Source organism: Fopius arisanus, unplaced genomic scaffold, assembly GCF_000806365.1.
Source record: "Fopius arisanus strain USDA-PBARC FA_bdor unplaced genomic scaffold, ASM80636v1 scaffold00050, whole genome shotgun sequence".
Taxonomy (NCBI): Eukaryota; Metazoa; Arthropoda; class Insecta; order Hymenoptera; family Braconidae; genus Fopius; species Fopius arisanus.
In genome coordinates, this window is record NW_011887789.1 from 816,154 (window position 1) to 842,428 (window position 26,275).

The 26,275-nt window shown below is 36.7% G+C and overlaps 4 protein-coding genes across 5 annotated transcripts; 2 read left to right on the forward strand and 2 right to left on the reverse strand.

Annotated features, from left to right (window-relative positions):
• The first annotated feature begins 798 nt into the window (after positions 1–798).
• On the forward strand, positions 799–2,236 carry LOC105267859 (uncharacterized). Its single transcript, XM_011306990.1, has 4 exons — positions 799–1,303; positions 1,392–1,673; positions 1,769–2,158; positions 2,223–2,236. Exons 1-4 carry the CDS (start codon positions 799–801, stop codon positions 2,234–2,236), a joined length of 1,191 nt encoding a protein of 396 aa, XP_011305292.1.
• A 14-nt stretch (positions 2,237–2,250) lies between these two features.
• LOC105267832 (A disintegrin and metalloproteinase with thrombospondin motifs 12-like) lies at positions 2,251–7,049 on the reverse strand. The gene is made up of 15 exons (XM_011306945.1): positions 7,019–7,049; positions 6,544–6,922; positions 6,317–6,467; positions 5,917–6,230; positions 5,715–5,839; positions 5,492–5,638; positions 5,206–5,352; positions 4,989–5,136; positions 4,601–4,906; positions 4,246–4,482; positions 3,878–3,998; positions 3,668–3,794; positions 3,463–3,583; positions 3,111–3,376; positions 2,251–2,950 (listed from the first exon to the last, which is right to left on the reverse strand). The coding sequence occupies exons 1-15, from the start codon at positions 7,039–7,041 to the stop codon at positions 2,269–2,271; spliced, it is 3,294 nt and encodes a 1,097-aa protein (XP_011305247.1). The 5' UTR covers positions 7,042–7,049; the 3' UTR covers positions 2,251–2,268.
• Positions 7,050–9,077: 2,028 nt separating this feature from the next.
• Positions 9,078–17,925, forward strand: LOC105267833 (ras-specific guanine nucleotide-releasing factor 2). The gene is made up of 21 exons (XM_011306946.1): positions 9,078–9,162; positions 9,242–9,372; positions 9,548–9,664; positions 9,751–9,857; positions 10,025–10,172; positions 10,362–10,693; positions 11,485–11,714; positions 11,800–11,996; positions 12,115–12,240; positions 12,343–12,697; positions 12,771–12,931; positions 13,018–13,400; positions 13,504–13,613; positions 13,712–13,828; positions 13,927–14,142; positions 14,220–14,405; positions 14,553–14,812; positions 14,897–15,027; positions 15,095–15,479; positions 15,599–15,696; positions 15,794–17,925. Exons 1-21 carry the CDS (start codon positions 9,135–9,137, stop codon positions 16,497–16,499), a joined length of 4,524 nt encoding a protein of 1,507 aa, XP_011305248.1. The 5' UTR covers positions 9,078–9,134; the 3' UTR covers positions 16,500–17,925.
• A 1,997-nt stretch (positions 17,926–19,922) lies between these two features.
• LOC105267834 (T-lymphocyte activation antigen CD86) lies at positions 19,923–25,406 on the reverse strand. 2 transcript variants are annotated; one of them, XM_011306948.1, is made up of 7 exons: positions 25,127–25,406; positions 23,124–23,743; positions 22,647–22,822; positions 22,311–22,521; positions 22,132–22,243; positions 21,814–21,992; positions 19,923–21,717 (listed from the first exon to the last, which is right to left on the reverse strand). In XM_011306948.1, exons 2-7 carry the CDS (start codon positions 23,191–23,193, stop codon positions 21,608–21,610), a joined length of 858 nt encoding a protein of 285 aa, XP_011305250.1. In that variant the 5' UTR covers positions 23,194–23,743; positions 25,127–25,406; the 3' UTR covers positions 19,923–21,607. The 2 variants fall into 2 exon arrangements, with proteins under 2 accessions (XP_011305250.1, XP_011305249.1); XM_011306947.1 differs by having other exon boundaries at positions 23,124–23,847.
• Positions 25,407–26,275: the final 869 nt, after the last annotated feature.

A 26,275-nucleotide genomic window follows, 5' to 3' on the forward strand; every position in this document is an offset into this window, starting at 1 on the left:
ACTTAGAAAATTCAATTAAGAATATATTCACCAAGAAGAAATAGACCAGTAATTAACTCGGAGAGCGCTCAACCAGGTACTCATTTGCGATAGATGTTGTATTTCACTCCCATAACTTTTATGTAGACGACGTGTTCATGTTTACGATCGATAAGGTTTCGCACACTTACCTGACTACTGTGTGAATCTGGTCATTTAAACGTGTACTACCGACACGTTGAGCTGATCACCAGCACGGATTCCACTTCAATTTTTCTCTCCTTTTCAGAACCGTAGGGGAAAAGTAGGATCGAAATAATTTTGTAATCAATAATTATGTGAATGGTCGATATAATTGAAGGACGGGCTGAATTATATAATATCTTTGATATTTTCCTCTCATCGATGCAACCTGAATATTTGATGAATGTTTATGTATACTATTCTTATGGCTCCACTTCAGCACGATATACTGTAATCGGATTTTATCATATCTATTCATCGGAGTACTTGGACTAAACCGGTAGAGTCGAAAATTATTCTCAGACGTTACCTGCGTTATACGTTCCGTTTAAAAGAGAAGAGATTTTTTTGTAGGTCATACTCAGATAATAATCTCATCCATGATCAATGATTTCTCTTCGGGTAAACAAATGAGAAAAAAAAATGCATTCCAACCTATAGTTCCGATTCGGAATCGATCGAATTCGGGATTCAGTCACTCAAAATATCATTGATAATATATTCATACTTGCCATGGAAATATTCAAAGTGCTATGCATTGCAATATTTTTAAATTTTGATGTTAATCTGTCAGATATGAGCGCAGACTTTGAAACTCCCCAGACCAACGATGATATTAAATCAGACATAACGTCAATAAGCGAAGATATGTTGAATGTCAATATGAAAGCGAGCCCCACAACTGAAGTCAGCAATACGATATGGAATATGAATCGTGCTGTACGTGACGTTGCGTATTATTTAAGAGCTCATAAATTTTTAGACTACGATCATCGTTATTACAAGACAAGTGAGGAATCACTCGTGAAACTTTACCATGAATTTCCAAAACCTCCATTAAGATCTTTGCACTGGGAAGTGCATCGACATTGCATCAGCAGCTTTACCGAGTGTCTCAAGTATCTTGATACCACTGTACAATTGACCTCATTGAAACGTTCCGATGATATCACTACGATCATAAATCAGAAGAATTTGCATGTGGCAAAGGATAACGAAAAGATTTTGTCACTACAGAAGAATTGTCAAATGGCCCAGCATCGAGATAACTTGACATTCGTCCCTTTCCAGGGACCAATTGGTAAAGTTGGTTTTTTCAACTTTTTTTGTCAAGTTTAATTTAGGAGAATATTTTTATATTAAAAGAAGCATTGCTTCGATTATTTTAGAGAGATTTCAGTGGCGTACATCAGCGGCTTATTACATGTGCTGGTACACAATGTTGGAAACACCACAACTCGGACTTTTCGGTGAATCCTGCGATAATCATGCCAATTGCTTGGATGTCTATGGTGCCAATAATAAGGATCCCCGAGCCGATGACAGTCAACCTTTTGCTTGTGCTATGTATAGTTTCTGTCCAGATCACTGTTGTCCCATGAAACATATCTGGTATATGAAGGACTGCTTTCAGAATCCTGAGAATCCGTGTTATCGCAGTAATAATCCAGGTTACTCATTATATTGGAATAAAACTTTCCTCAAAAAAGCATTTTTTTCAGTGAAAAAGATCCTTGCGTGACGTATTTACGAGAGATTATTTCAGGTGCTCGAAAATGTTCACTCAGTCGTGAGAGTAATCAAGATTTAAATGCATTAATGAGTAACCAGATGAATATCAGTTGTAAATGCGAAACTAAGGGATACGAGTGGTCTTCACGATTTGGATTATGTGTTGATGTGAATGAATGTGTAAGGGGTCTTCATAATTGCTCACTCAAGGACGGTCAAATTTGTATTAATCTCCCCAGTAGTTTCGACTGCTTGTGCCAATATGGAATGGTCTGGAATATTCATGAAGGGAAATGTGATATTGTTAATGTTATCAAATATATCCTGCAAAATTCATCCAGCCACGAGAATTCAATTGATGAGACCGCCATGCAGACTTTGATAAAAACGTTGACGAGATCATCAGGCAGTCTTGAATACAGTCGTCATTCACTCCATTTTTGTTTTTATGTTGTGTGTATTTTAATGATTTATTGAGAAATTATCAGATTACAAAATTTGAAGATATTGGTTAATTTCATTCCATTAGTCCTCTTATCGGAGTTGGTCAACTTCCGTGTAATTACGGTCACCATTTTGTGTCATGTTACCGTTAGCCATATTGTGGATGAGTTTAAGGGCTTCTGCACCTGTGTACATTGTTTCCCGAGACGTGTCGAGCTCGATAGGTAATGATTTTCCGAAATCATGAAATGCTGTATCCGATAAATTGAATTGAAGAGAATCGTCTTTCACTGGCACTTCATACAATACAGCCGTTTCAGCTGGATTATGATCCTGAATAATTGATCCAGGTTTCGGTGTACTGAATTTCCTGAATTCAATATCTTCCTCTATTGGTCTGGAAAAATTATCATTGTCGTGGCATGTTCGTTTTTCCTCATGATCTTTTACTTTTTCGTCATTATCCAATTCATTCTCTCCGTGTTTCAGGTATTGCGATTGTAAAATTTTAATAGATTGATCGTTATTGGCCTCAACATCACTAGACAATTCGTTAGATTGTCGCGTCTTCTTCGGGCACATTGTTTTACATGGCCTTTTACCGACGCAATCTTCCTTCTGCTTCGGGACGCGTCCCTTGCACACTTTGAAATCTGCTTGAACATCATCACCACCAGGATGAGCCGCAGGTTTTACACACTGAACTTTACGATGCTTCGTACCTTTTTTACCATCGCATGCATTACACTTACTCCATTGACTGACTCTCCACCTGCCGTGAAAATTCAATGAGACCTGAGCCAAGTCTGAAGTCCATTATAAAATAATAATTATTGATTAAAACGTTACATGCTTTTTTTTCAAAGAAATTTCATCTTGCCCTGGTCTACCTTAAGTAGTTCTTTTTTTTACTGATAAATCAATCAACTTACTTGGCTGGACAGGGCTGCTCATTGCATACTCTTATCTTGGGCTCCGGCTTGGGTAAGTTTTGACAAAAATTCGCTGAAACTATTCCATTCTGCTGTTCAATACAAGACGGTTCTGAGTTCATAGTTCCACCGCCACATTTTGCATCACATTTTGACCATTCAGTAAAATCCCATGCATACTTCGGTACGTAATCGGGTTTAGCGCCGGACATGACGTACCACGTGTACTTGACACCCGGATTCTCTCTCGGGCGAAAGAACGTATACTGAACTCAAGTGAAATGAAACAAAATTTTTTTAATTCAGTCACTGACGAAAATAAAATGATCTCTAAATATGCAGCATTCATTACCATGAGTTCGATGTTTTCTACAAGTGGTCCTTTTATGTCAATTTCTTCACGATCTCCTTCAGGATGAGTGTACATCAATGATGTACCACCACAGTCGTACTCACCATTCTTTTGCTCTTTGCTGTAAGCAGAAAATGATACGCACATCTGTACCAAGTCCAAGAAAAAATCACAGATCATTATTTCACGATAAGAATATTTTTACTGATTAGCATTTAAACAAAATGTGGCGTCCTTTTCTGTCCGCAATGCAAGTGTATTCTCACATGATGCCTTCTCTACTATGCGAATACTTCGGGCACCTTTCGGAATTGTTATCACTGGTTGGTAATCTTTTAAAAAAAAAGGCCGAAGCGTTAGAAAAAGTGATGTAAATGGCGAGGACATTTTGAAACACATCCTACAGAGAATTTACCCTTGAGTTGCGTCTTAGTATATTCTCCCTCCACAGGACTGCACTGGGTACCATCGCCCTTGCAAACACCACACTTGTCTTCTATTGCATCAGAATCTAATTGCCAATCACATCCAACTTTCTGGGAAAACGGTAAAAAAAAAAACAATTTCCTGTCAATTTTATTGGCTTCGAGATGGATGCCGCGGTTATTTTCCGCATTGCGGCAAAGATATCTGAAGATCGGCTTTATATACTCTCCTCAGGTGGCAGTGGGGAAAATATGATTATTTATATGATTTCAAGGACATGTTATTCTACCGCCTGTACATGTCTATTCGAGGAATTCATTTCTCTTTATCACATAATAAAATATAGTAAGATCTTACTCTGCATGATCCAGAAATGCACATATAATTGGTTCCTGCTTTGCAGGGTGTTGCATCTTTAGTTGTTGGCGCTAATTTAACGAAAGTATTCCTCTCATTCATACAGTATAATGCACACATGTCAATATCATCTCTGTAAAAGGGTTTCCACCGATGCAATCCATCAGTCAAAATTGGCTTTGTGTCGAACTCAGAACATTGGATAGCTCGAAAATTTGGTGTGTATGGATCGCACGGCTGAAAAACGCATCCCAGATTTCACTAAATAAATCGCGTTAAAAATTACCGAGTAAAATTTCCAGCCATAAAAAACCTTCTCAGCAAATCTTCATAAAAATGTAAAATTTCGTCTTACCGAAGTATTACATATTGTAATTTTTTTTCTTTCTCCAATGCAGTATCTGCCACCGTTTGAGGGTGGAGGTTTATTACATTCGCGTTCAGTGACCTTTACACCACCACCGCAGGTTCTCGAACACGCACTTTGCGAACCCCAATCACCCCATCCACCGTGCACAGACGCTGGTCTTGAGCCCATGTCAACGCATTTTTTTTTTATACACCACTTATTTTCCGCACACTTAGTACCTTCTGCTGGAGGTGCATTTCTTGAGAAACAGGTAGTGCCATTTTTGCACCACAACTGCTCACAGTTCAAGCCCTAATAACGTAGATGCTGTCAGGGTGGTCAAATCGAAAGCAAAAATTTGAGAAAATGATGACTCCCTTTCCCCCATCCGTACCTGCCCCCGTTCGCAGAGAACTGATGTTTTTTCATCAAGGCTGCATTGAAAATTCGCATCATACATTGCTCCCGGAAGCATATCAGGAAGTTTATACTTTGCTGGTGGATTTCTTGGGTCATTGTTCAAGCATTCTCCTAAACCACTCCTAATAAAGCATCCCACACAACATTACCCTTCATAATTATTAATTTATCGGTAAAAAATTATATTTTACTCAAGCAAGTTCGTTATGAACTTTCGGCTACACGTGGACCATCGCAGTGTGTAAATGAAGACGATGGGAGACATAAGGAAGTAACTTTGATCTTTATCCTGGGGAGAACACCCACTGACATTTTCTTCATCATGTGAGCAGCCCATTCTAAAAATGTGAGTATTAATGTGCGGTTGAAATTGTTTTGTTTCCCATATTTTCCATGGAATAAAAATAATGACAGGTGATATGGTAACATTTTCGTTCGACATGTAATGAATATCTATGCACGAAGGAATATACATACACATGACCAATTTCGTGAGCTGTCACAATTCCAAGGAGAAGACCCGAGTCTTCATTGATGGCTGCCGCTTTCGGAGGATCGCACGCGGCCGCGACATACGCTAATCCCATCAAAGTGCACCCAGACTCCTCAGAGCATATATCATGGCTTAAATAATTTTAATTCATTCCATAAAATTGAGTTACTCATTAGAGGAAAATTTTCTCAGTTATATTTTTATTACCGGGTAATGAGAACTGATATATCGAAATGATTTGGATGGGTGCGGTCTTTTGGATTCATTTTTTCTGACCAAGCTGCGAAACTCTCGAGTGTTTTCTCTGCTTTTGGTGAAATCGACAAGTCAATCTAAACGTGTCATTAGTGGAATAATTTAATTATTACACTATTCTGAATCGATGGGTATTTTAAAATAATATGAAAACCTCTTTCTTTTCAGCTTCAAGATAAGTTATCTTTACAACAACGACGTCGATTTGATTGCCCACAGAAGAATCATGATAGAAATCGGAGACCATATTCATAATCGTGAGTAAATACTTCTCATAATCGCTCCCCGCATAAAAATCGAGGAATTTTTTATCCGCAACAACTCCCAGCTCAATGAAACGATGAATACTGTGCGTCCCGGAATTTAGATTCTTCGTATCAGCACGTTTCAATGATTTTGAATTACCAACTTCCAGGGAACGTTGATTCTTCTTGACCAGTTGCTCCGCCCACGCAGATCTCCAGTCATCTACATTTTTATAAAGCACCTCAAAGTCATGCTCTCATGGTATACAAAAAAAATAAAATGAAGTTAATATGAAAATAAAACTGGACCCCCAGTTCCGCAGAAATGCTCTGGCGAATCCTTTTCATGTGGCGCTTGGTTTTTGTAAATCATGTGCACATGCTGACCGTCATTTCCCGGCTTTGATTCACTCATTGGCTCGATGAAATATCTTCCATGATCCGTCTGAATATATCCAGCCTGCAGCGAACAAATTAAAATTACCCCCGCTTCATTTATTAATCATCCGAGGAAAACGTTCATGTGAAATACACACCACTCCATCACAGAAGGACAATGCAGCCCGGGAGTGTGAATGGCCCCTCACAAAACCTCTGTAATGACACTGATTTTCTGATACCCTTTTGAACCTCAGTCTTGCATTCAAGTCGTTAACTGGCCCGTCGCCCCTCGTCTCAATAACCATTTCCGGTGAAATGAATTCATGATATGGCATCAACTCAACATGATGATCAGCTCCATGAAAAGGCAGCATTAAATGTAACTTATCCACACTTGAATCTATAGATCTTTTTTTTCTCTCAGTCACTTCAGCACGATTATAAAAATGTGGTAATGAAAATGTGTTGAAACTTCCGTCTTCATTGACACGTCTTGGCACAAGTAAATCTGGCTTTCGAATATTTCGGGTATATCTATAAGAATTCATTGAACATTTGTGATCTTATTGAGCCGCGAAATATGAAGAGCCACGAATTTCATTTATTGCACATTATAAAGTGAGCTCTCACCGGCCGTGATATATATAATTCATCTCATCTCCATCAGTGCCCAATGGACTGCATTTTATCACGCTAATACTCCAGAGAAGCCTCAAAAGATATCCAGCGGACGCCATGACACTTTCAGCCGATGCAAAACAAAGAAATCTTGTGGCTTGAAATTTTTTGTTAGCTGGTATGCCATTAAGTAATATTTCTGGAGCGACTGAGAAAATTTTCCAAGACTATCTAACCATATATATGATATCTCCATATTTACGATCCACCATCCATCATCTTTTTTTTATCATATTCTCAATTTCTAGAATGCCTCCAAGTCGGTTCCGAGGAGAATAATCGACGAATGTGGAGACGTCATACCACTGGCCGATACGTCGGTTATGAGCTCTTCCCAGCCAACGGTAAATAATGAAAAATCATCGTTTGCGATAAATATACGAAACTAGTAGAGTGCTAAAATGCATCCAACGATATCTGCCTTTTGGTGTCTCGTCTAAAATGAAATTAAATGAAAAATGAAATACACCTTAATCATTGGATCTGTCGCATTAATCAACCAGAAATTTCTAGGGAACCTGAGAAACAGGGGTTGCGTTGCGTACTCCTGAAAATATCCTCACCGATCAATCACTACCTTGAAGGTGAAGGCGCAGATTCAAAGACAGGGAATAAACGGAGAGGAAAATTTGTAGATGAATGAGTACGCAATAATAGAACCCGAAGTCATCAGAATTTTCAATTATGTCAATTTAAATTTAATTTATAATCGCGTGAAAATTGAGCATCAAGTTGAACTGAATTTTCCATAAATTGAAAATTCAGGGAAATTATTTCTGGAATTTGAAATATTGTCACGGTTTTTCAGTGCCCTATAGAAGTGAAAGTAGAGAATGACCAGAACATTTGAGGAATGAAATGATTGGTCAATGAAGAATTGTTTTTTAATATTTTTTTCACGTAAAATATCAAGTTTAATTTTCCGAGAGTGTAGATAATAGGCAGTAGGGGCTGTATCCTGTGCTAAACCATTCTCTTGTTCAGCCAGGGGTCAGCAATGGATGTAGCGAGCAAATACAAGACTTGCGCAATGAGGTGGGAGGGGAAGTTTTCCGAGGGGTTGACAACGAGGGCCTGTAGAGCTTTTAGACGACGTGACTGGCTTGGCAGATTCGTCGTGATCTCTCAAGTCATATCATCCTTTGCTCGTTCATTAATTCTGTACACCGAGCTTCAACCCAGCAGATCGCTAATGAATCATGAGAAAAATATATCTCTTATGATTCGCAACGCAAATGAAATTTAGTGTTCCGAAAGACTAACGTGATTATGTGGGTAACGAACAAACAAAAAATGAATAATTTCAAATTCTCAAGGTGAAATCAGTATTGGCTGTGTTCAATTCCAATTACTGTATGCGTTTATTATTGAGGCTTATGGAAATGCATTGATTATTGGTACATACTATTTGCAACTGTCGAACTAAATTCATAAAAAAATTAATTGACCAATGAACAATCTTTACTCACGTTGAAGTATATGGGATTAAATTTTCGGTGAAAGTGAGTGCAAGATGTTATTTATGAAAATACAGGGCATTTAAGGTAATGATAATGATAATCTCCACGCAGTTTCACTCTTTCTCGTTTTTCATACAAAAATCATAAAATATTGGAATGAATTGCTTGGCTTATTTATTTAAAGTGATCACCTCCACTCATGGTTTGTAAAATGGAGAAAATTTGAATTAACATGATTGTCAGACTAACGAAATAGCTTTGCGTGTGGCATTTTATTTCCTTCTCGAAATTTTGCTCTCACCTGTAGCTTAAATCTAGAGGGAATACACAGGCCGAGAGACAATACTATCGAATCGGGATGTCATCTCATATATCTCCTCATACATTGAGAATCACACATAGTAAATTCAATTCTTTATTTTGAAAATTTTTTTTTTTCATTCTGGTAAATGACGGATTGATTCATTTTTTTTTCCAGGGTGTATCCCCTAGTTTCATTGAGTACCTGTTGTCAATCTCATTCAAGAGACTGTATTTGCAATTCAATTATCATTTTTATATACAAGTACAGTCTAAAAAAATTATTATAGTAACTTGAAGTGATCATCATGCTCAGTCCGAAAATGCAGAAAACTGGTGAGATTTTTTTCTGTCAGAAGAACTCATTGAAAAACGTGGAATAATGATTGAGTTTTGATTCTTGATTTTTTCTCAGTGAGAGTCAATGATTCACAAATATTGATGTTATCTGAGAGAGCCCATTTCGATCATTCCTTGACTGGTTATTTACATAAACGTACCGCTGACCTAAACAAATGGCAACTTCGGTGGTTCGTACTATATCAGGTAAGTGTTGAGAAAGCTTTTTATTTCATCAGCAAATGTCGGATATAGACACCATGTGTTGGACCATGCTAAAAATAAACCCAACATTCTTATTGGTTGGATTAACTTATTTCAGTCAGTCAATTTCCATTCGTTTAATCGAGAATTATGGTCCCTTATTTTTTTTTCCCTGTAGAATTTGTTATTCTATTACGAGAGCGAAGCATTTTCTCGACCCAGTGGCGTTATATTACTAGAAGGATGTTACTGTGATCGTCTCATTACAACACGTGGAAAGGAATTAGATAAACAGGTAGGATTATAATGTATTAGGGTATTTGGTGTAGGGAGCAGTTGTGGTTCACTGGAAATTCTCAATTCGGAATATTATTTTTTCAGCATTGCTTCGCGATATCTTACAGGCGTGAAAATCAACGGCAATATGAGTTAAGAACAGCTTCCGAGTCAGACTGCAAAATGTGGATTGACGCAATAAGGGAAGCTAGGTGAATTTTATTAGATAGTTATTGATTGTATTGGATTGATTCAGTCTCGTGCAAACCGATGAAACTTCGATAATCAGCGAAATTACGCTAATCTTTAAAGTTTGATCATGAGACCGAATATTTTCCTATACAGATTAATCATTAATGCAGCATTCTTGTTTTCACAGTTTCAACAAGTTATTACTTCAGAAAGAGGAACTAGAGCAAAAACATCTGCACTTGTTGCAAATCGTAGAGAGCGAGAAAACAGCTAAATGGCAGTACACACAGCAATGTGAGGAGTTGGCATCGGAAATAAAGAAACTTCGGACTGAGGTATGTTGCTCGAGTAGCCGAAATAATGTTGAGTCTTCACAACATATCGACTACCAAAAGAGAAAAGTCCCCTTGTTTGCCACTCGTTTACCAAGAGTTCCAAACCAAAGAGAGCTAAATTCGAGAATATGAAAAACTTCTTAATCATGACGATCTATTCATTGAGCAAACTTATACTCCTCTGTTCAGCTATGCGCTTTGAAACGGGAACTTCGGCCAAGCTCAGTGACCTCATTGATTTGTGCAGAGCATGGGATGCAGCAACGGACTATATCCCAAATTGGCTGTCCCATCGGCGTGGCATCCTCTCATTCAGCTTCCTTCGGTGCATATGATTCTAATGCCCATAGCACTGGTCTTCACAGCGGAGCTAAAGGTATCACGGAGAGATCAAGCGATATAGAAAAAATAAAGAAAGTTCAGAGTTTTTTTCGCGGATGGCTGTGCCGGCGCAGATGGAAGCAGATCGTTGAACAATACATCAAAAGTCCTCACGCGGAAAGTATGCGCAAAAGGAATAGGTTTGTGATAATCCACTACCTCATTATATACCCCAATAAATGTACCAACGAATTTGGAAATGATTATGCATAAAGCATTTGCATGGTATGACCGTTGACAGAAGTTATTTCTTAATATATTCATAATATGTGAACGTAAATAGTTGAAACTGTAAATATGTTCTATCTTGAGAATTTATTTTGAAAAAGAGACCTCGAGAGTGAGTGTACAGATGGATACACAATAATGTTTTATTTTAATGTTGAGTCCTCTCCCATAAAATGCACCGGAAATTATTGTTGGGATGCTCAGCCGAGAGCGATTCGCCATGTCCCGGTTTTGCCGTCTTTCAGGTCTTTCAGGCCTTGCGTGCTTTCCTGCGGGAGGACCCCATGATGGTTTCAGCGGCTATCTGTCCTGGACCACTTCTTCTATTTACTTATTTTCGGTACTGTCTCCCTATTATGCTATTTTCCTTTCTCTTCATACATTAAGACCTCTTCGTTATTCTTGCTTGAGCTTTCCGCTACTTGCATTGTATTTTCTATTTTTATTTTCAAGCTTGTCTCAATTCTATCTCGCTTCACAATTCACGTACCTATTTATTTAATTAATTTGCTTGTACCTCCTCTGTGTATTGCAACATGAATTTCTTTCATCTTTTCTCTGAACAATGCCGCGAATCAACAAAATGGAACAAAGAACAAAAATATTCCGGTTTTTTGTCGATTTAGTGGGCTTGAATGCAATAAAAAATTAATTATTCATCCGAAAATCTCTTGCAAATTTTTATATTGAGAATATATTTCAGTTTGGTATTTCAAATGGTCGAAGCAGAGGAAGAGTACATGGAACAGATCGACACCCTTGTGACTTGTTTCTTGAGACCATTCAAAATGGCGGCGAGCTCCAAAAAACCGCCATGCAGTCATGAAGATGTGAATAGCATCTTTCTAAATAGTGAGACTGTATTATTCCTACATCAGATATTTCTCAAGGGTCTAACCTCACGTTTAGAGAGTTGGCCAACATTGATACTCGGTGAGTATTGTTGTTCATTGTTTTCTCCATCTCCCCAGGATGACGGCATGAAATGAATGATTCTCAAATTCATCGAATATTTCAGGTGATTTGTTCGACATGCTGCTACCAATGTTATCGATTTATCAGGAGTATGTGAGAAATCATCACTATAGTCTTCATGTATTGACAGAATGCAAGCAATCTTCAGCGTCATTCGCAGCACTTTTAACTCGACTTGAGAGTAAAACAGCTTGTCGCGGCAGATCTTTGGAGACATTTCTCACTTACCCGATGCGTCAGGTAATTCGATTCAATCAGCTGACAATGTAATATAATCTTTTCCATTTGAATTTAAATTTTGTAATGATGACTTTATCAATATTGAGTTTTCCCGCAATTTTCTCAATTTCAAATTCAGGTACCACGATACATAGCCACGCTTCATGACGTATTGGCACATACACCTCATGATCATGTAGAACGGAAAAGTTTACAAAATGCTCGTCAGCAATTAGAAGATTTATCGCGACAAATGCACGATGAGGTAAATTTTTCTTTTTCCCCCACAATCTTCATTTCATACCGGTCGTTCCCTGATCCCATTCATGATTAAAAGAAAAAAGATTATTCTGTTCGTACTCACCAGGTTAGTGAAACTGAAAATTTACGCAAGAATTTGGCCATTGAGAGAATGATTGTCGAAGGCTGTGATATTCTGTTGGATGTTAATCAAGTTTTTGTGAGACAAGGCACACTCATACAAATGGTAGATAAACCTCGGGGTGTACGTAGTAAACTCAGCTCGACATTTGGTAGCAAGACTGGCGGCGATAGAGAAGCACTGAGACAATGTTTTTTATTTTCTAATCATCTTATATTGACGACACGCCAATCTGACGATGATGGCCGACTCAGCCTCGTTCCAGCAATTGGTAAAATTCCACTTTCTGATGCTATACTCATAGAAGATCCAAGTGACTCTAGTGCCACTAATGATGATGGTAAATAGAATTTCGTCGAATGAAATGAAAGCGATGACGACCTGCCTATTGCTATTTTAAAAACGTTTTACAGAATTATCAGTATGCTCTATGTCAAGTGGAATTAGTGAGAGCAGCGGAAGTGGAAGTGGAAGTAGTGGTACATTACATGGTAATCGAGATTTCAAAATTACATTCGATATGAAATCCGGTGGACCTCCAATATCCGTTCATCTCGTAACTACGACAATGCAGGCAAATGAAAAGTTTTTATTCGTTGGGACTGTGCGCAATGTTAATTGACGAAATTATAAAAGACTAATGGCTATTTTTAACTGCAGGAAAAAGCAGCGTGGATCAGTGACATAAGTCAATGCATGGATAATGTACACTTCAATGACCTGTTACATGGCTCATTATCGGATACGAGTTCCGTGACGATGCCGCAATCGGTCAAAAATGACCCCCAATTATTCAAAGACGATATAGATATCAGATTTAGTCGTACTTTGAATTCATGTAAATTACCTCAAATTAGATACGCAACACCAGAAAGATTACTACAGCGGTTAACTGACTTGAGGTTCCTCAGTATTGATTTTCTGAATACTTTTTTACTTACATATCGAGTCTTTACAGATGGTGTCACTGTTCTCCAAGCTCTCAAAAAAGTTTTTTATGAACCTGAGCCACCAGACGGACAAATGCCCAGTGGGTCATTGGTGTGAGTATCCCACTCGTTTGGTTCACATATGAAACCAAATTACTTCATATTACAATAATCAAAGGGACTCATAGATTCGTTAGTGATTATTTGTTTCATGCAGATCGTTGGACGGTCTTACAAGTATGATGGGCGAAGGATTCCTGCACATTGATGACAGAAGAAGAAGCAGCCTCTCACCTCGGAGAACAAGTGGAGCAAGTTCTGTGTCGGGTATGAAAAAATAACTTTCCAATCAATGAAATATATATTGAGGTATTTTTTATAAGCAAACCATATGTGGTGAATAAATTGTATCCTGAATTATTCAGGATATGGTTCAGAGGTTAGTGATTGTCGAGAGACAAGAAATCAACACAATTGTGATTTATTTGCGGGCGCGCAGATTGCAAGCTCAAAGGGTAATTGGCGTGCTGGTTATCCTAAATGTGAGTTCCGATAAATAAATAATTGCATATTATCCTTATTATTTTCTCCATTACGACTTTACATCGATTTCAAAAATCTTTTATGGACTTTAATACAGTGGAGAAGGAGCATGCACTAGGTTTCGTTTCTGAACTACCTCCGATCATCAAACAAAGTCCAACATTGCAATTGCCAGGGACATCCTCTGGGAAACAATCCCCCAAAGAGAGTAAAAACGTCAGTATCAAGCAGCAGGACTTGGAGGAAGATGGTAGTCATCTGACAATTCCAAAAGTTATAAAGGGATCATCAAGTTCGGAAACGCTTACCGGTGGTAATATGGAAAAATTTTTTCAAAATATTACTGAATTATCATTCATTCACTGGAATATAGGAGCCCATTAATTGCAGATATTCCTGCATCCAGTTCACCATCGTCACCGAGTAACTTGAGCTCAGTGACCTTAATAGGATCAACAGGTTCTGGATCAGGGTCTGCAACGGACCTTGGTCCTCAAGATCGTAATATAATATATCCAAGAACGGCGGCACATCAACAAGATGACGTAGCTATCTCGGAGATTAATTCCAAATTCGGTGAATTGAATCGTTATTGCATCTTTTATTTTATTTCTTTCTTTCATCTATTCATTGTTCACTTGAATGAAGAACAATGGAAAGCGTGGAATGATGTTCAGGTTTTGAGGAATAATCCTCATTAATATTTTTCGAAATGTAAATCAGATACACATTTTGGATATGACGACTATCCACCGACATCTCCCATGTCAACAAGATCAACTGCCCTATCAATGTCAACGAGATCGTCAAATACTCAGAGGCAAAATTCAGACAAAGATGACGCATGGATAGTTGATGAGTGTACTCCACCTACTGATTTTTCTTTCTATTTCAACCAAAACCGGAAATGCTCCGAGCAACATCGTGCTTCAGTCGTTTCTGCTCCGCCATCTTCAATGAGATGTAGTTCTATTACAACAGGGGTAAGAATAATACTCTAATATACACTTCAACGTTGATATATGTTATTCTCAGATATCGAACCATGAGAAATATTGAACTTTCAGAACTATTGGTCCGGCAGAAGATCTATTCAGGAAGGTGAAATGAAACAACCCTATTATTTTCAACACGATACCTCACGAATACCAACCAAAGCCGGAGTTGTTATAACGAGTTCAAGACAGAGCCATCGGAGGTAAATATGGCAAGTGGAAATAGTTTAGTAATAATAAATTGGGAATTATTTTTTTCCGTGAATTTAGGAGCAGTACTTCGACGGCGGCGACAGCTTTCGCCATTGCTACATCGGGCTCCAGCAACCCACCCGACAAACCTTCTGATTATTCAGATGAGAGTAATCGAAGTGGTTCATGTCGAGATCACAATAAGCGCAGAGAAACCGTCTCAACTGCTGCTACAATGCGGGTGTTGAATGTATTGAGGCATTGGGTCTCCAAACATTTTCAGGACTTTGAATTCAATCATCAATTGAAGAATTTGACCATTGAATTTTTGGATGATATTGTTGGAAGTCCAAATCTGTTACCGGCAGAACATAAAGCTGCAAGTCAATTATTAAGATTCATTAGCAAGGAAGAGCAAGAGCATAGAAAAATTTCGCTGCATGCGCTTCTAGCGACTCCATCAGTACGTATTCCACCTGTAATGAGCTGAATGCGCTTACTGAGTCAAAACAGAAATGTTGCCATAGATCGTAGATGATCTGAAAATGACACAATAACCTTTGAATTCTCATCTCTTTTCAGATTCAGAGTAAAGAATGTATTGAAACTCTCTCAGCATTAGAAATTGCTGAGCAAATGACGTTCCTGGATCATAAAATTTTTGTATCTATATCGAGCGAGTGAGTACATTGATAAAATTAATTTTAGTACGCCCTCAATAAACACTGAATATTAATAATGATGACATTGTTCTGGTTTTGTTATTGTGTCCATCAGGGAATTTCTCGGTCAAGCATGGATGAAAACGAATAAAACTTCACGAGCGCCGCACATTATTCTCATGACGAAGAGATTCAATGAAGTATCACAATTAATAGTATCGGAGATTGTTCGTCGATCCAACATATCAGCCAGGGTAGCTGCCATTGAAAAGTGGGCAGCAGTTGCTGATATTTGCCGTGTACTTCATAATTATAATGGTGTTCTGCAAATATGCGCTGCATTCACGAACAGTAGCGTTTATAGATTAAAAAAAACATGGGAGAAAGTTTCTAAAACGACAAAACAGACTATAGAGCGGCTTCAGATTATCGTTTCATCAGACGGACGATTTAGAAATTTGAGAGATGCGTTACACCGATGTGATCCACCTTGTATCCCATACTTGGGACTATATTTGACGGATTTATCATTTATCGAAGAGGGCAGACCGAATTTCACCGAAGACGGGCTTTTGAATTTTTCAAAAATGCGAATGATTTCTCACGTAATTCGAGAGATTCGCCGCTTTCAGCAGACCCCGTACAAAATCGAACACATATCCAAAGTGACAAACTATCTATTGGATGTTACCCTTCTCCTCGACGAGGAAGCACTCTATCATATGTCATTAGAAATAGAACCGCGAACATCAAGGCTCAGCAATGCAGCTGTAATTGATCTTCCACCAGTTGGTCAAATTTCCTTAAAACGAGAGAACTAAAAAGTTACTCAGTATTATATTGATAAATTAGATATAAAAACCATTCTTGGTGTGTTTAACGGGATACTGAAAAGAACCATATAAATTATTTCCAAATTCAGAGCATTTATTCAAATGTTAAGTTTAGTCTTATTGGAGTTATATCTTCACATTATATAGGAGTGTGTCAAATGAAAAATTATTTGCAGGCCATATTCAAATAATTAAAATAAAATTTTCTATAGGTTAATAATAATAGGGACAATCGGTTTCCATGTTAAAATCGCCCAAAGGGTTACATTGAGTTACTGAATTGAAAATTTATATATGAACCAATGAATGATTAGACACAAATGACTATTTATTTTCAATTTTCAAGAAGATGAAAAAACATATCACGATTATGTGGAAAAAATCGATCGAAAAATTCAATGGTTTAGGTGTATTACTGTTTTTACATGGGAATTGCACAAGTATTCAGATAAATGTATTAATCGGATACTTGCGTGATATTCACCATCAAAATTATGTGATTCCCAAAATTCTGTCTCTTGATATTTGAAATATGAGTAAAGGTGTAAAGACATAACTAGAAAAATTCGACGTCTAAGTGCTCTTGTAGATTGCAATTGAGCTCAGGACAGAGCGGGCTAGCTCTGATCACATAAGACTCCGATGTTGGTCCCCGACCAACATATTATCCGAGAAAGTATTCGTAGTCATGTGGCACTTTCACTTTGATCTTGCTTCGATAATTTCCCTGCTGGCAGGGGAACCATCAGAGCCAATATTTCCCTCCTAGCTTCTCAATTATTTTCCAATTGTTATCAATCGTAAATTCACGTCCAGAAGTTGATGATTGATTTTTATCCAAACAGGCTAGTTATTCCTAGAAGGTGTCACGAGAGTACGAGCACTGCCGATCGATTGCACGGCAATACGAGTAAGGAAAATAATTTACCGAATGTCTCTTCGACCCTCAAAAATAATTACATATATTCCGGATGTTCCTGCAAATTCTAATAATTTTAATGTTCTTGGAGTGTAATATTTTAATACTGATCGATCCTCAAAAAATCTCAGGAAATATCTACTACATTTAACTTATTTATCAATATTTAAAGAAAAACAAAATTCTGACTCTCAAGAATTGAGAATATTTCATCTTTTCTTCGATTTCAATGTTCTGTGCGTCTACATAATCAATGATCACAGAACAGCTAGTTTATATTGATTATGACTATACGATTAATGAATTGTGATCCAACAACTCAAGATATCCTCTCTTCATATTTCACGAATTCATGGCTCAATTCTCAGTACTATCAGACAGTACTCCTTTATTGAATAACAATTATACTCGTTGGAAAAATCAGACATAAAATCTGACACTAGTCACAATTGTAATTGACAATCAATAATATAACATAAGAATAATGAATGGTGTTTTTATTTGCTCGACCCATTATCGAAATATCAATCAATATTTAATAACCTGTTAATATGCAGTTGGAAGAAGAGAGGACTGCAGGTGACGGATTCACCAGGAATTTCTTCACATAATTAATATCAACAGCTGATTTTCTTTTCACAAGTAATTAATTATTTCATTTGTCTTCATATCTCCATTATGAATTCTGATACAATCGGATTCAATAAAATCAGTGTACTTTGTTATATATACATTCATATTACTTTATGCTTTAACATTCGCACATAATGAATATCTCGTATTTTCTATATGATGATGTTTACAACTATGATATAACTAACAATTGATTTTCATACGCTCGTCTTCTTCAGCACAATACTGACATTCATTATTCATTTTACCACAATGTTCGTATAATCCATCTGTTTCTTTGAAAAACTCCTCATGTCGTAAACGAGTCACTCACTAATGGGCATAGTTTAGTTAACATTAATCTTTCCTCATCTCGAGAGGAATATATAATTACTTTGTGCTCGAATTTTTGTCGCTTTAATTTTCGCTTCTTTTCTTTCATTTTTTTCTTTTACTAAAAAAAAATGCAGACCCTAACTTTGCCGCTCTTTGCGTTACCCAGGACAACACAGGAATGACATTCTCAAAAAATTCATAGATTTTTCTCACCGTGTACTATAGGCTGGATTGAAAGGTCTTTCCAAATGTGGTCATGCAGAGTTGGATTATCCTCAGTATAAATGTACCATACATTAACCGTCGTATTTTCTTTGACAGAGTATTTTTTTGTCATAACGATGGAGGTGACAAATTACTTTGAATGCTTTGAATTTTTTCGTTTTTTTTCGTCTATTTTGCACCATCGGGAGACACTGTGAAATGATTCCTGAATAATATTTTTCTACAATGTTGTGTTCTTAAGACTTTTTTTTCTACACGTGAGCGAGTTAAACTGCCTTGAATATATTGTTTACAACTCGTTTTCATGAAAGGGTTGATCCATCGTATATTTCTACACGGTTTGTGAGAGAGGACAAAATGAAAGAAAGCAAAGGGGCACACACGGTGACGCACTACGAAGCTCAGATTCGATCAATTTACCGATAGTCACGTACATGTACTATATCATTTTTCTTATGTGTGATTAGTTACTTATGTAACTCCGCCCAGTATGTCTGCATAATACTTATCAAGATAGTACTTCTAACATATACTACCTATCCATATTCACAATGAAGTCAGCATGTTAGGCAATTTTATATTTATTAACATAACAGTGTTGTTTTCGTTTATGTATTTCATTTTTTCATTTTCCACCTTCTCTTTATCAGTCACGCTGGCAGGGTCTCAATATATTTACTCGGGACATGAAAAGTTCATATACTACGAATATTTTTTTTACTTGCTTCAGAGAAAAATATATATAATCTTTCATAATGTGTCATTTCCTGTATTAAATAAATTTCATTCATACGTTTTTCTTTCATTCGCTCACTCCTGATTTTTCTCATATATGAGGAAGACAACATAACATCGCGTGAGAAGAGTTTATGGTGAAGAACATATGATATCTCACTAATGCTTTCAAACATTGGATTATACGTAAGATGATTGAATGATGAATTTTCCTCAAATAAAATATTTTTCTTACAATTAAAATATACAAATAAATATCAAATAGATCGTTACTGCTGAGATAAATGAAGTACGATTTATGTATTTGAAAGTTATTCCAATGATCAGTCTTTCTATCGATTCTTGGTTCTTGCAAAATATCACAACTGAGTAAAATTATGTGAAAACCATTTGTTTCACTCTTTTCAGCAAACACGAAAGTGAAAAACATTTCTTCCCGTTTACTAAGTTGAAATTAATGAATTTAAACATGAATAACCTTATCGTTCTCCTTTTTTTTTATCACAATGCTATCTATATCACTAAAATTTTCATAATTATTTCAGCACCACATAATAATAATATATTTTTCATTTATTTAAAAAAATTAACAGTTTTGAAAAGGTTTGAATAAAATCATATAAGATTAATATGTCAGCGCTATGTAAGCAATATATACATTATTATTTTCTTCGTTACCACTTACAAACTGCTCTAAGTTAATGGATACGTTAATGGATATGTGAAGTAATATCAGAAAGGTAATTGAGAATGAAAAAAACGGTGATGTTATAAAATTATTGCTTCATCTGGACCTGCAAGGTGGATGGTAAATTACTGAAGTGAAATATTCCTAACCAATAAAAACGTCAAGGAATAATTGTTAATGGAATCAAGTTCACTCTCATTATCATTGAACGATTATTCACGACTAACATTTGGAATATTGGCATATGGATTTAGTTCGGAATTCATTTGATCATATATCCGGTATATTTAAGATTGATCATTTGGTCAAATTCTCAATAAAATGTAATGTTTTCTACGTGTCTCGAAGCGATGAATCATTCCAAGCTCAATGTTTCAATGATCAGGCTGTACAAAAAAATTAAGAAGCTAATGCATACAAACAGAATTGACATATATTGACAAGCACAACTCGGTGGCTATTCTCACTAATTTCTGAATAGTGGATCATTTCCCCAAGATTGATTGGCGAGTGGGATTCACAATGAGCTATCCCATGTACTACTTCGTGTACTGGTAGTCGATGGTTACTATACAGAATGATTGAAAGCAACAGTGATTTCAAAGTCTTTTTACCAGTCTGTTATATTAGAAATGTAAAAAGAAATAAAACCTTGACTTGATTTACTTTACTGATCGCTGGTTGTACACATCGCCACATAAAATAGATATACACCATCTCATCTGAAAATAAGTGTCCATTCCACTAGCATCAAGCTTTAGTGTTTGACTGTAACGAATTAACTGACCATCATTTATGTTAGCTACTGGAAAAATATCAGTGATCAAGTATGATATAGGGATACTAATCTTCATATTCTCTATTAAAATTAGTTGTTACTTGGTATGAACTATCGTTTATAGCAGTAAATCGACCTCTAAAGTGATAGATCTATAGAATTTCCAAACATCGTAACGATATAAAGTTGAAAGTATTAATTTCCCATAAATTCATTCATTATCAGCCAAATATATATTTCGATTGAAATAATTTCTCATTAAAACATATCCTATTTATCGGTAACTTAATCAACATATACCAAATCAACAATGTGATATAAATATCATTGCCCTCGGATATATTCTGGATCGGATCTCATATTTGTGAAGATGCAAACGGCAGTGTTTGCGAATCATCGAGAGAACATTGAAACAAAACGCGGCAATCACCCGGAAGCCAATGATATTAATAATCATGCCCGCGCACGCCTCAAAACTATAATAGAAGATATAAGAATATTTACAGTAACATTATCGCTTATGAATTATTGGTATTATTTGTATCAGATATTCTCATTCGGAGAGATTAATTTATCAACATTGGCTCAATGATCCGTACCTTCGATATTACACGGTATCGTAAACAATCAGAGACCAATATTTCGTTTCTTTCATAATGAGATCGAGATCATGGGTAAAATTTCATGAACTTGCTGCTTACGAGGTGTTGGAAATGGGGGAGAAAAATTATTTCAATGAGGGCAGGTAATCACCATTTACAGTTGCAGGATTGAAAAAATGCTTACTGATTATAATCGACCAGTCATCTTACCAATGATCCACAATAAAGTAACAGCAGCACCAACGCTAATGTTGGCGTTGTCGCCCTACGATTACTCGAATTACCATGCTGCATTGCTGCTGGATGCTCACCTGAAATAGAAATGGCAATTGTTCGATAATTTTTCGGCTGAGCAAACGAAGAAACATAAATGTGATAATAATGAAGAGCTGTAGGATTTTGCTAACCATTGAGCACGTGTACCAGGACACTGGCAGATTCGGCTGTTGACGGTGCACAGGTATAATTACCCGCATCGGCTGGAAGCGCTCGTGATATCAACAAACGGGAGGTTCTCGTTTGTTTCTCTGTCACAACGCTTATTCCACCACGTTGGCTGTAATTTATGACGTGATCACCTCTGTACCTTTGAGAAAACACTTTTTTATTCTTTAACCACCAATTCAATCCTCCCAAATGATAAAACACGACATTAATACTAGGTCACATGAATTTTTCATTCAAAAACTCAGTTTTTCTAAAATCCCAGAATTAATTCAACTTACCAGTAAATGAAGGACGGTGGTTCAGGTGTCTGAAGTACTGTGCAAGTAAGATTTATATCACTTCCACTCTTGATATATAATTCTGCATTACCCGAAATTTCCGCTTTGGATACTGATAAAAAAAAACAATATGAAATTCGGCATCATCACTTTTACGATATAATGTGCATTTTACTAACCAACCACACTCAATTTGTAGGCCTGACTAATTTTTGGTTCCGTTGACACCTGGCACTCATATGTTCCACTATCCCGTACCTGAGGTGACGTTACTTTTAATGTCCATTCGTCACTACCGTCGCTATGCATCGCTTGAAATCGTTGATCATTGGTGTATGTCAATATACCAACAGTCAGGATGTGCAGATCTCTCTTGCGAATCCACGATACCTGAACAATATAAGTTCCTTATTCAATTAATTTTCGTTTTATGATGCCCATACTCATTCGTGAATGAACTCGAGAAAATTTTTAATGCAAGCAAAGATAGTGAAGGACGTATATGGTGAACCTACAGCACGATCCCCAAGATTGCGAACTCGGCAATAAAGATAAGCTGATTGTCCAACCGTGGTTGTTGTTTCTCGTTTTGTCGTATTATCAAAATACGGTTGACTAAATGGTTGTTCCCAATAAGAACTTGGATGGTGTTCTACAACGGAACTGCCTGCTCCCGTTTTCGCTAGGCACTCTGAAACAATAAAAAATATTCTCCCTCAATAATCCTCACAATTATTGTTTATCTTGGCCAGTTAAGTTGAGTGATTAAGACGAGTCGAGCACAAACTGAGAGTAAGTATTAAGGGTATAACTTAAAACGGGGAAGTACGTCGTGCGACGGAGAGCACTCCCCCTCACTCAGTTAGCAAAACGTCGACGTACTCGAGATGCGTGCGAGACGTGTAGGTGTAATGTAGCAACGGCAACAGCATTAATTTTTCACTCAAATTTATTTTATACGATTTGTAATAGTAGTAGTATAATAATAGTACCTGATTGATGAGATAATACTGCTATCAGTGGCCAAATGGCTTGTAGCCATCTCCGTCGATTCTCCTTCATGATATGTTTTTTGTCTATTTTCTCCTCTTCAAAAGCCTATATTGTCACTTTGTGGAATTACAGAAAAGCCACTATGACCCCAGTGGGCAACTGTTAATCAGGGTGAAATAGCATTGAAGTCATTCAAGATGATTTACACTATTTTCTTCGTGAACATCACTTCATCTATCTTCTCTATCGTTTATATTTGACAGCCCGCCAAAAATAATTTACATTGCACACGTACCAATTATTTAATTTCACTTCTGATCCATGAAATATGAATGAAACTTATGTCTCACTATTATATAGAAATTAAGTAGCATCTGAATTTGGATGTTTTAATATCATTTTCATCTAGCTCCAGTTATTCACTGGAAAAATTCGCATTCCAGTTACCACCACACATAATTGTCTCATTCTAATTGCTACCAGTAACAATCAGGATGCAATACTTTCCACTAGGAATTATTAACTTGCATTGCATTGCATTAATTATAAGTCGCAATCACTCTCACTCCTATAAATTGTTATTATCATTACGACTAGTGTGATTTATAATGGACCATCACTGTATTCCGTATGCGATAGTCGAGGTACAAATGATTGTACACGATGTGATGATGAAACACATTGTTTGCAATTACTGATACGTGACTGATGAGATGAGAAGCTCTAGTAGAATATAAGGTAAAAATTCCACGTGACTTTCTCTCAATTAATATTAATATTGAAGCTACGCCGACGTGTCCTGTATTCCGTCGGCGTTGCTCCGTATCATTGCTGACACCTTTCGGCATTAATTAATCGAACGAAATCTATCCCGTTACATTCCAAAAGTATTAATACGTATAATCGATTCTCGGATTGCCATTTTCTTTCATCACTGGCTAATCTCTTATTTAATTGGACGATTCAATTGATTCGATGTTAGGGGCCAATCCTGCAAATAAAAGGAGGTTGATGAGGATGGTGTTAGAACTGCAATACTGAATTCATTTTCCCGATGAAAAAATTATTGAGCCTTTTTCATCTATGAAAAAAAAGTGAGAATCAAAACCATCCTGGAGCACTGGATGCAATGATAATGGTACTGGATCCAATGATTATCACTCGAATTGAAAAATCACACAATTCCTGGCGCCACCCAAAACCCTGAGTTTCTCACCAAACAGGTTCATAGCAGAAAATGGATGTTCCACTCCAATCCTGAGATATTCCCCCTCGTGGGAGAATTAATGGATAATTGAATTTAATTATTTTTCCAGATGCATTAGTATTATTGTAGAGTCATGGAAGTCACCTGAATACACAACAACATTGTGTACTCTCTGACTATGTTACGAGCAGAAAAAAGGACGAGTGGAAAATAGTATGGAATGCAGCCATGAATGCTGCCATATTTCATGTGAAATCACGCAACAGTTTTTTACTTCAACTCGTGTGAATACAAATCAATGTTTATCGTTACATCTCTCTCAAGAGACGTTAATCACTGTGATCAAAAAATTATCCATGATTAACTATCTGTTATATTTACTCGCGATTCAAAACGTATTGATAAAATATTTTCAACACTAAACTTTATAAAGCAAGAGTGTATCAATAGTATAGAAAGGAAGAGCCCCGTTTATGCACAATCCGAATGAATGCGATGAATTCACCCTTTTCTCAACTGACAATGACATCAAAGAATGAGCAATAAATGAATCGCATGTCGACTGCCAACTCGAAATACCAATCTATTCATTCCAACTTGCCATCATGCTTTCTGCATCGAAACATCGTATGATGTCTCAATTAATTTATGCATCCGTACGATTAGTGCTGATCAATGGGATTATTACCGACTTGTTCTCCCAAAAAATTTAATACAAGATAACCAGAGTTCACTCTAATGTTCAGTGTTTGGAATTGGAAATTTAATAGAGCATCTCAATAAAACTTTCAAAACCTTGAAAATTTCCGTGCAAATGTATTTTAACATTCTTCACGGTTATACACGGTATTTTACACTCCGTTGAAATGATAAAACCACAATGAAGAGCCTTTGTCAATGAAATATCAAGGAAGTATTATGTTTAAATTCATCATAAACTCAATGACGGTATATAATTGTGCAAATTGATGTTAATTTTTTTCACTATTGATTAGTGTCCAAATCTGTGAGGTAGCTGCGAATGTCAACCGAGAATGGCGGAACACACTCGCGAAATAACGGTATTGGGGGTAGTATCCCGTGGTGGTTCGTCCGCGACTAGGTGTTCACGGGCCAACCCCTACTAGTTTTCACCGAGCAGCACCAGAGGGACTGTCATCCCCCCAAGTCTTTCCGCTCCTCACAACCCCACCCTTTTCATTTCTCCCCTCCCAACCACTATTCAAATTCTTATTTAACGAAACTGACAGCGTGTCATACTCATTTTAATAATTCTTATCCAAAGGTAACATCAAATGTTCAAAAGACTGTAAATCCTAGAGATATTAATTTCGTCAGAGAAAGTAATGAATAATAGAAAGCATTGATTTATAATTGTAATCTCTCACTCACAAATCATTTATAACATGCAGCGTTGCTCTGCCATATATTTTAAATAACATTTGAATCCATGGAATGCAGACCTCCATGGGAATTTATATATATGGAACGTGTATAAATAAATACATGATGTATATATAATGCCGTTGTGCTATATATTAAATCGGATGCATCATTCTTATTAGGTCATTATTGGTGACTATATATTTTCCGACGCACACCATTGTCATTTAAAAAATTACAAATTTTATTACAGTGCTGATCGGTGTGTGGATTATTATTATTATTATTGTCAGGTGTGTGCATCGTGTCAGAGTCATGTTTTATTTATAATACTATCATCGATTAAATTTCCAACTTTTATGAATGCGAATTAAATAGCGATTCAGTCATTCCATGAAAAAATTATCTAATTGTAATAGTTATAGTTTGAGCTTCATTGAATCAACGCGTATTCACAGATTATTTATATCTCAGAAGATAGTACCTCCCCATTGTTAGTCTGACATTAATTTTAAAGACTTTCAGGTAAGAGTGAGATGAAGATATGTCGACCGGTATATG

What these genes read in the sequence shown, in the direction of transcription:
- LOC105267859 (XM_011306990.1), top strand. Translation starts at nt 799, where the DNA reads ATGAGCGCAGACTTTGAAACTCCCCAGACCAACGATGATATTAAATCA. An exon ending in CCCTTTCCAGGGACCAATTG is followed by an intron (nt 1,304 to 1,391) that starts GTAAAGTTGGTT and finishes CGATTATTTTAG; the next exon opens with AGAGATTTCAGTGGCGTACA. An exon ending in TTATCGCAGTAATAATCCAG is followed by an intron (nt 1,674 to 1,768) that starts GTTACTCATTAT and finishes AGATTATTTCAG; the next exon opens with GTGCTCGAAAATGTTCACTC.
- LOC105267832 (XM_011306945.1), bottom strand. Translation starts at nt 7,041, where the DNA reads ATGAATTATATATATCACGGCCG. An exon ending in GCATTTCTGCGGAACTGGGG is followed by an intron (nt 6,231 to 6,316) that starts GTCCAGTTTTAT and finishes ATAAAAATGTAG; the next exon opens with ATGACTGGAGATCTGCGTGG. An exon ending in GCTCACGAAATTGGTCATGT is followed by an intron (nt 5,353 to 5,491) that starts GTATGTATATTC and finishes TCACATTTTTAG; the next exon opens with AATGGGCTGCTCACATGATG.
- LOC105267833 (XM_011306946.1), top strand. Translation starts at nt 9,135, where the DNA reads ATGCTCAGTCCGAAAATGCAGAAAACTG. An exon ending in TTGGCCAACATTGATACTCG is followed by an intron (nt 11,715 to 11,799) that starts GTGAGTATTGTT and finishes CGAATATTTCAG; the next exon opens with GTGATTTGTTCGACATGCTG. An exon ending in TCAAGACAGAGCCATCGGAG is followed by an intron (nt 15,028 to 15,094) that starts GTAAATATGGCA and finishes CCGTGAATTTAG; the next exon opens with GAGCAGTACTTCGACGGCGG.
- LOC105267834 (XM_011306948.1), bottom strand. Translation starts at nt 23,193, where the DNA reads ATGAAGGAGAATCGACGGAGATGGCTACAAGCCATTTGGCCACTGATA. An exon ending in CCACCGTCCTTCATTTACTG is followed by an intron (nt 21,993 to 22,131) that starts GTAAGTTGAATT and finishes GTTTTCTCAAAG; the next exon opens with GTACAGAGGTGATCACGTCA. An exon ending in CCTGGTACACGTGCTCAATG is followed by an intron (nt 21,718 to 21,813) that starts GTTAGCAAAATC and finishes TTTCTATTTCAG; the next exon opens with GTGAGCATCCAGCAGCAATG.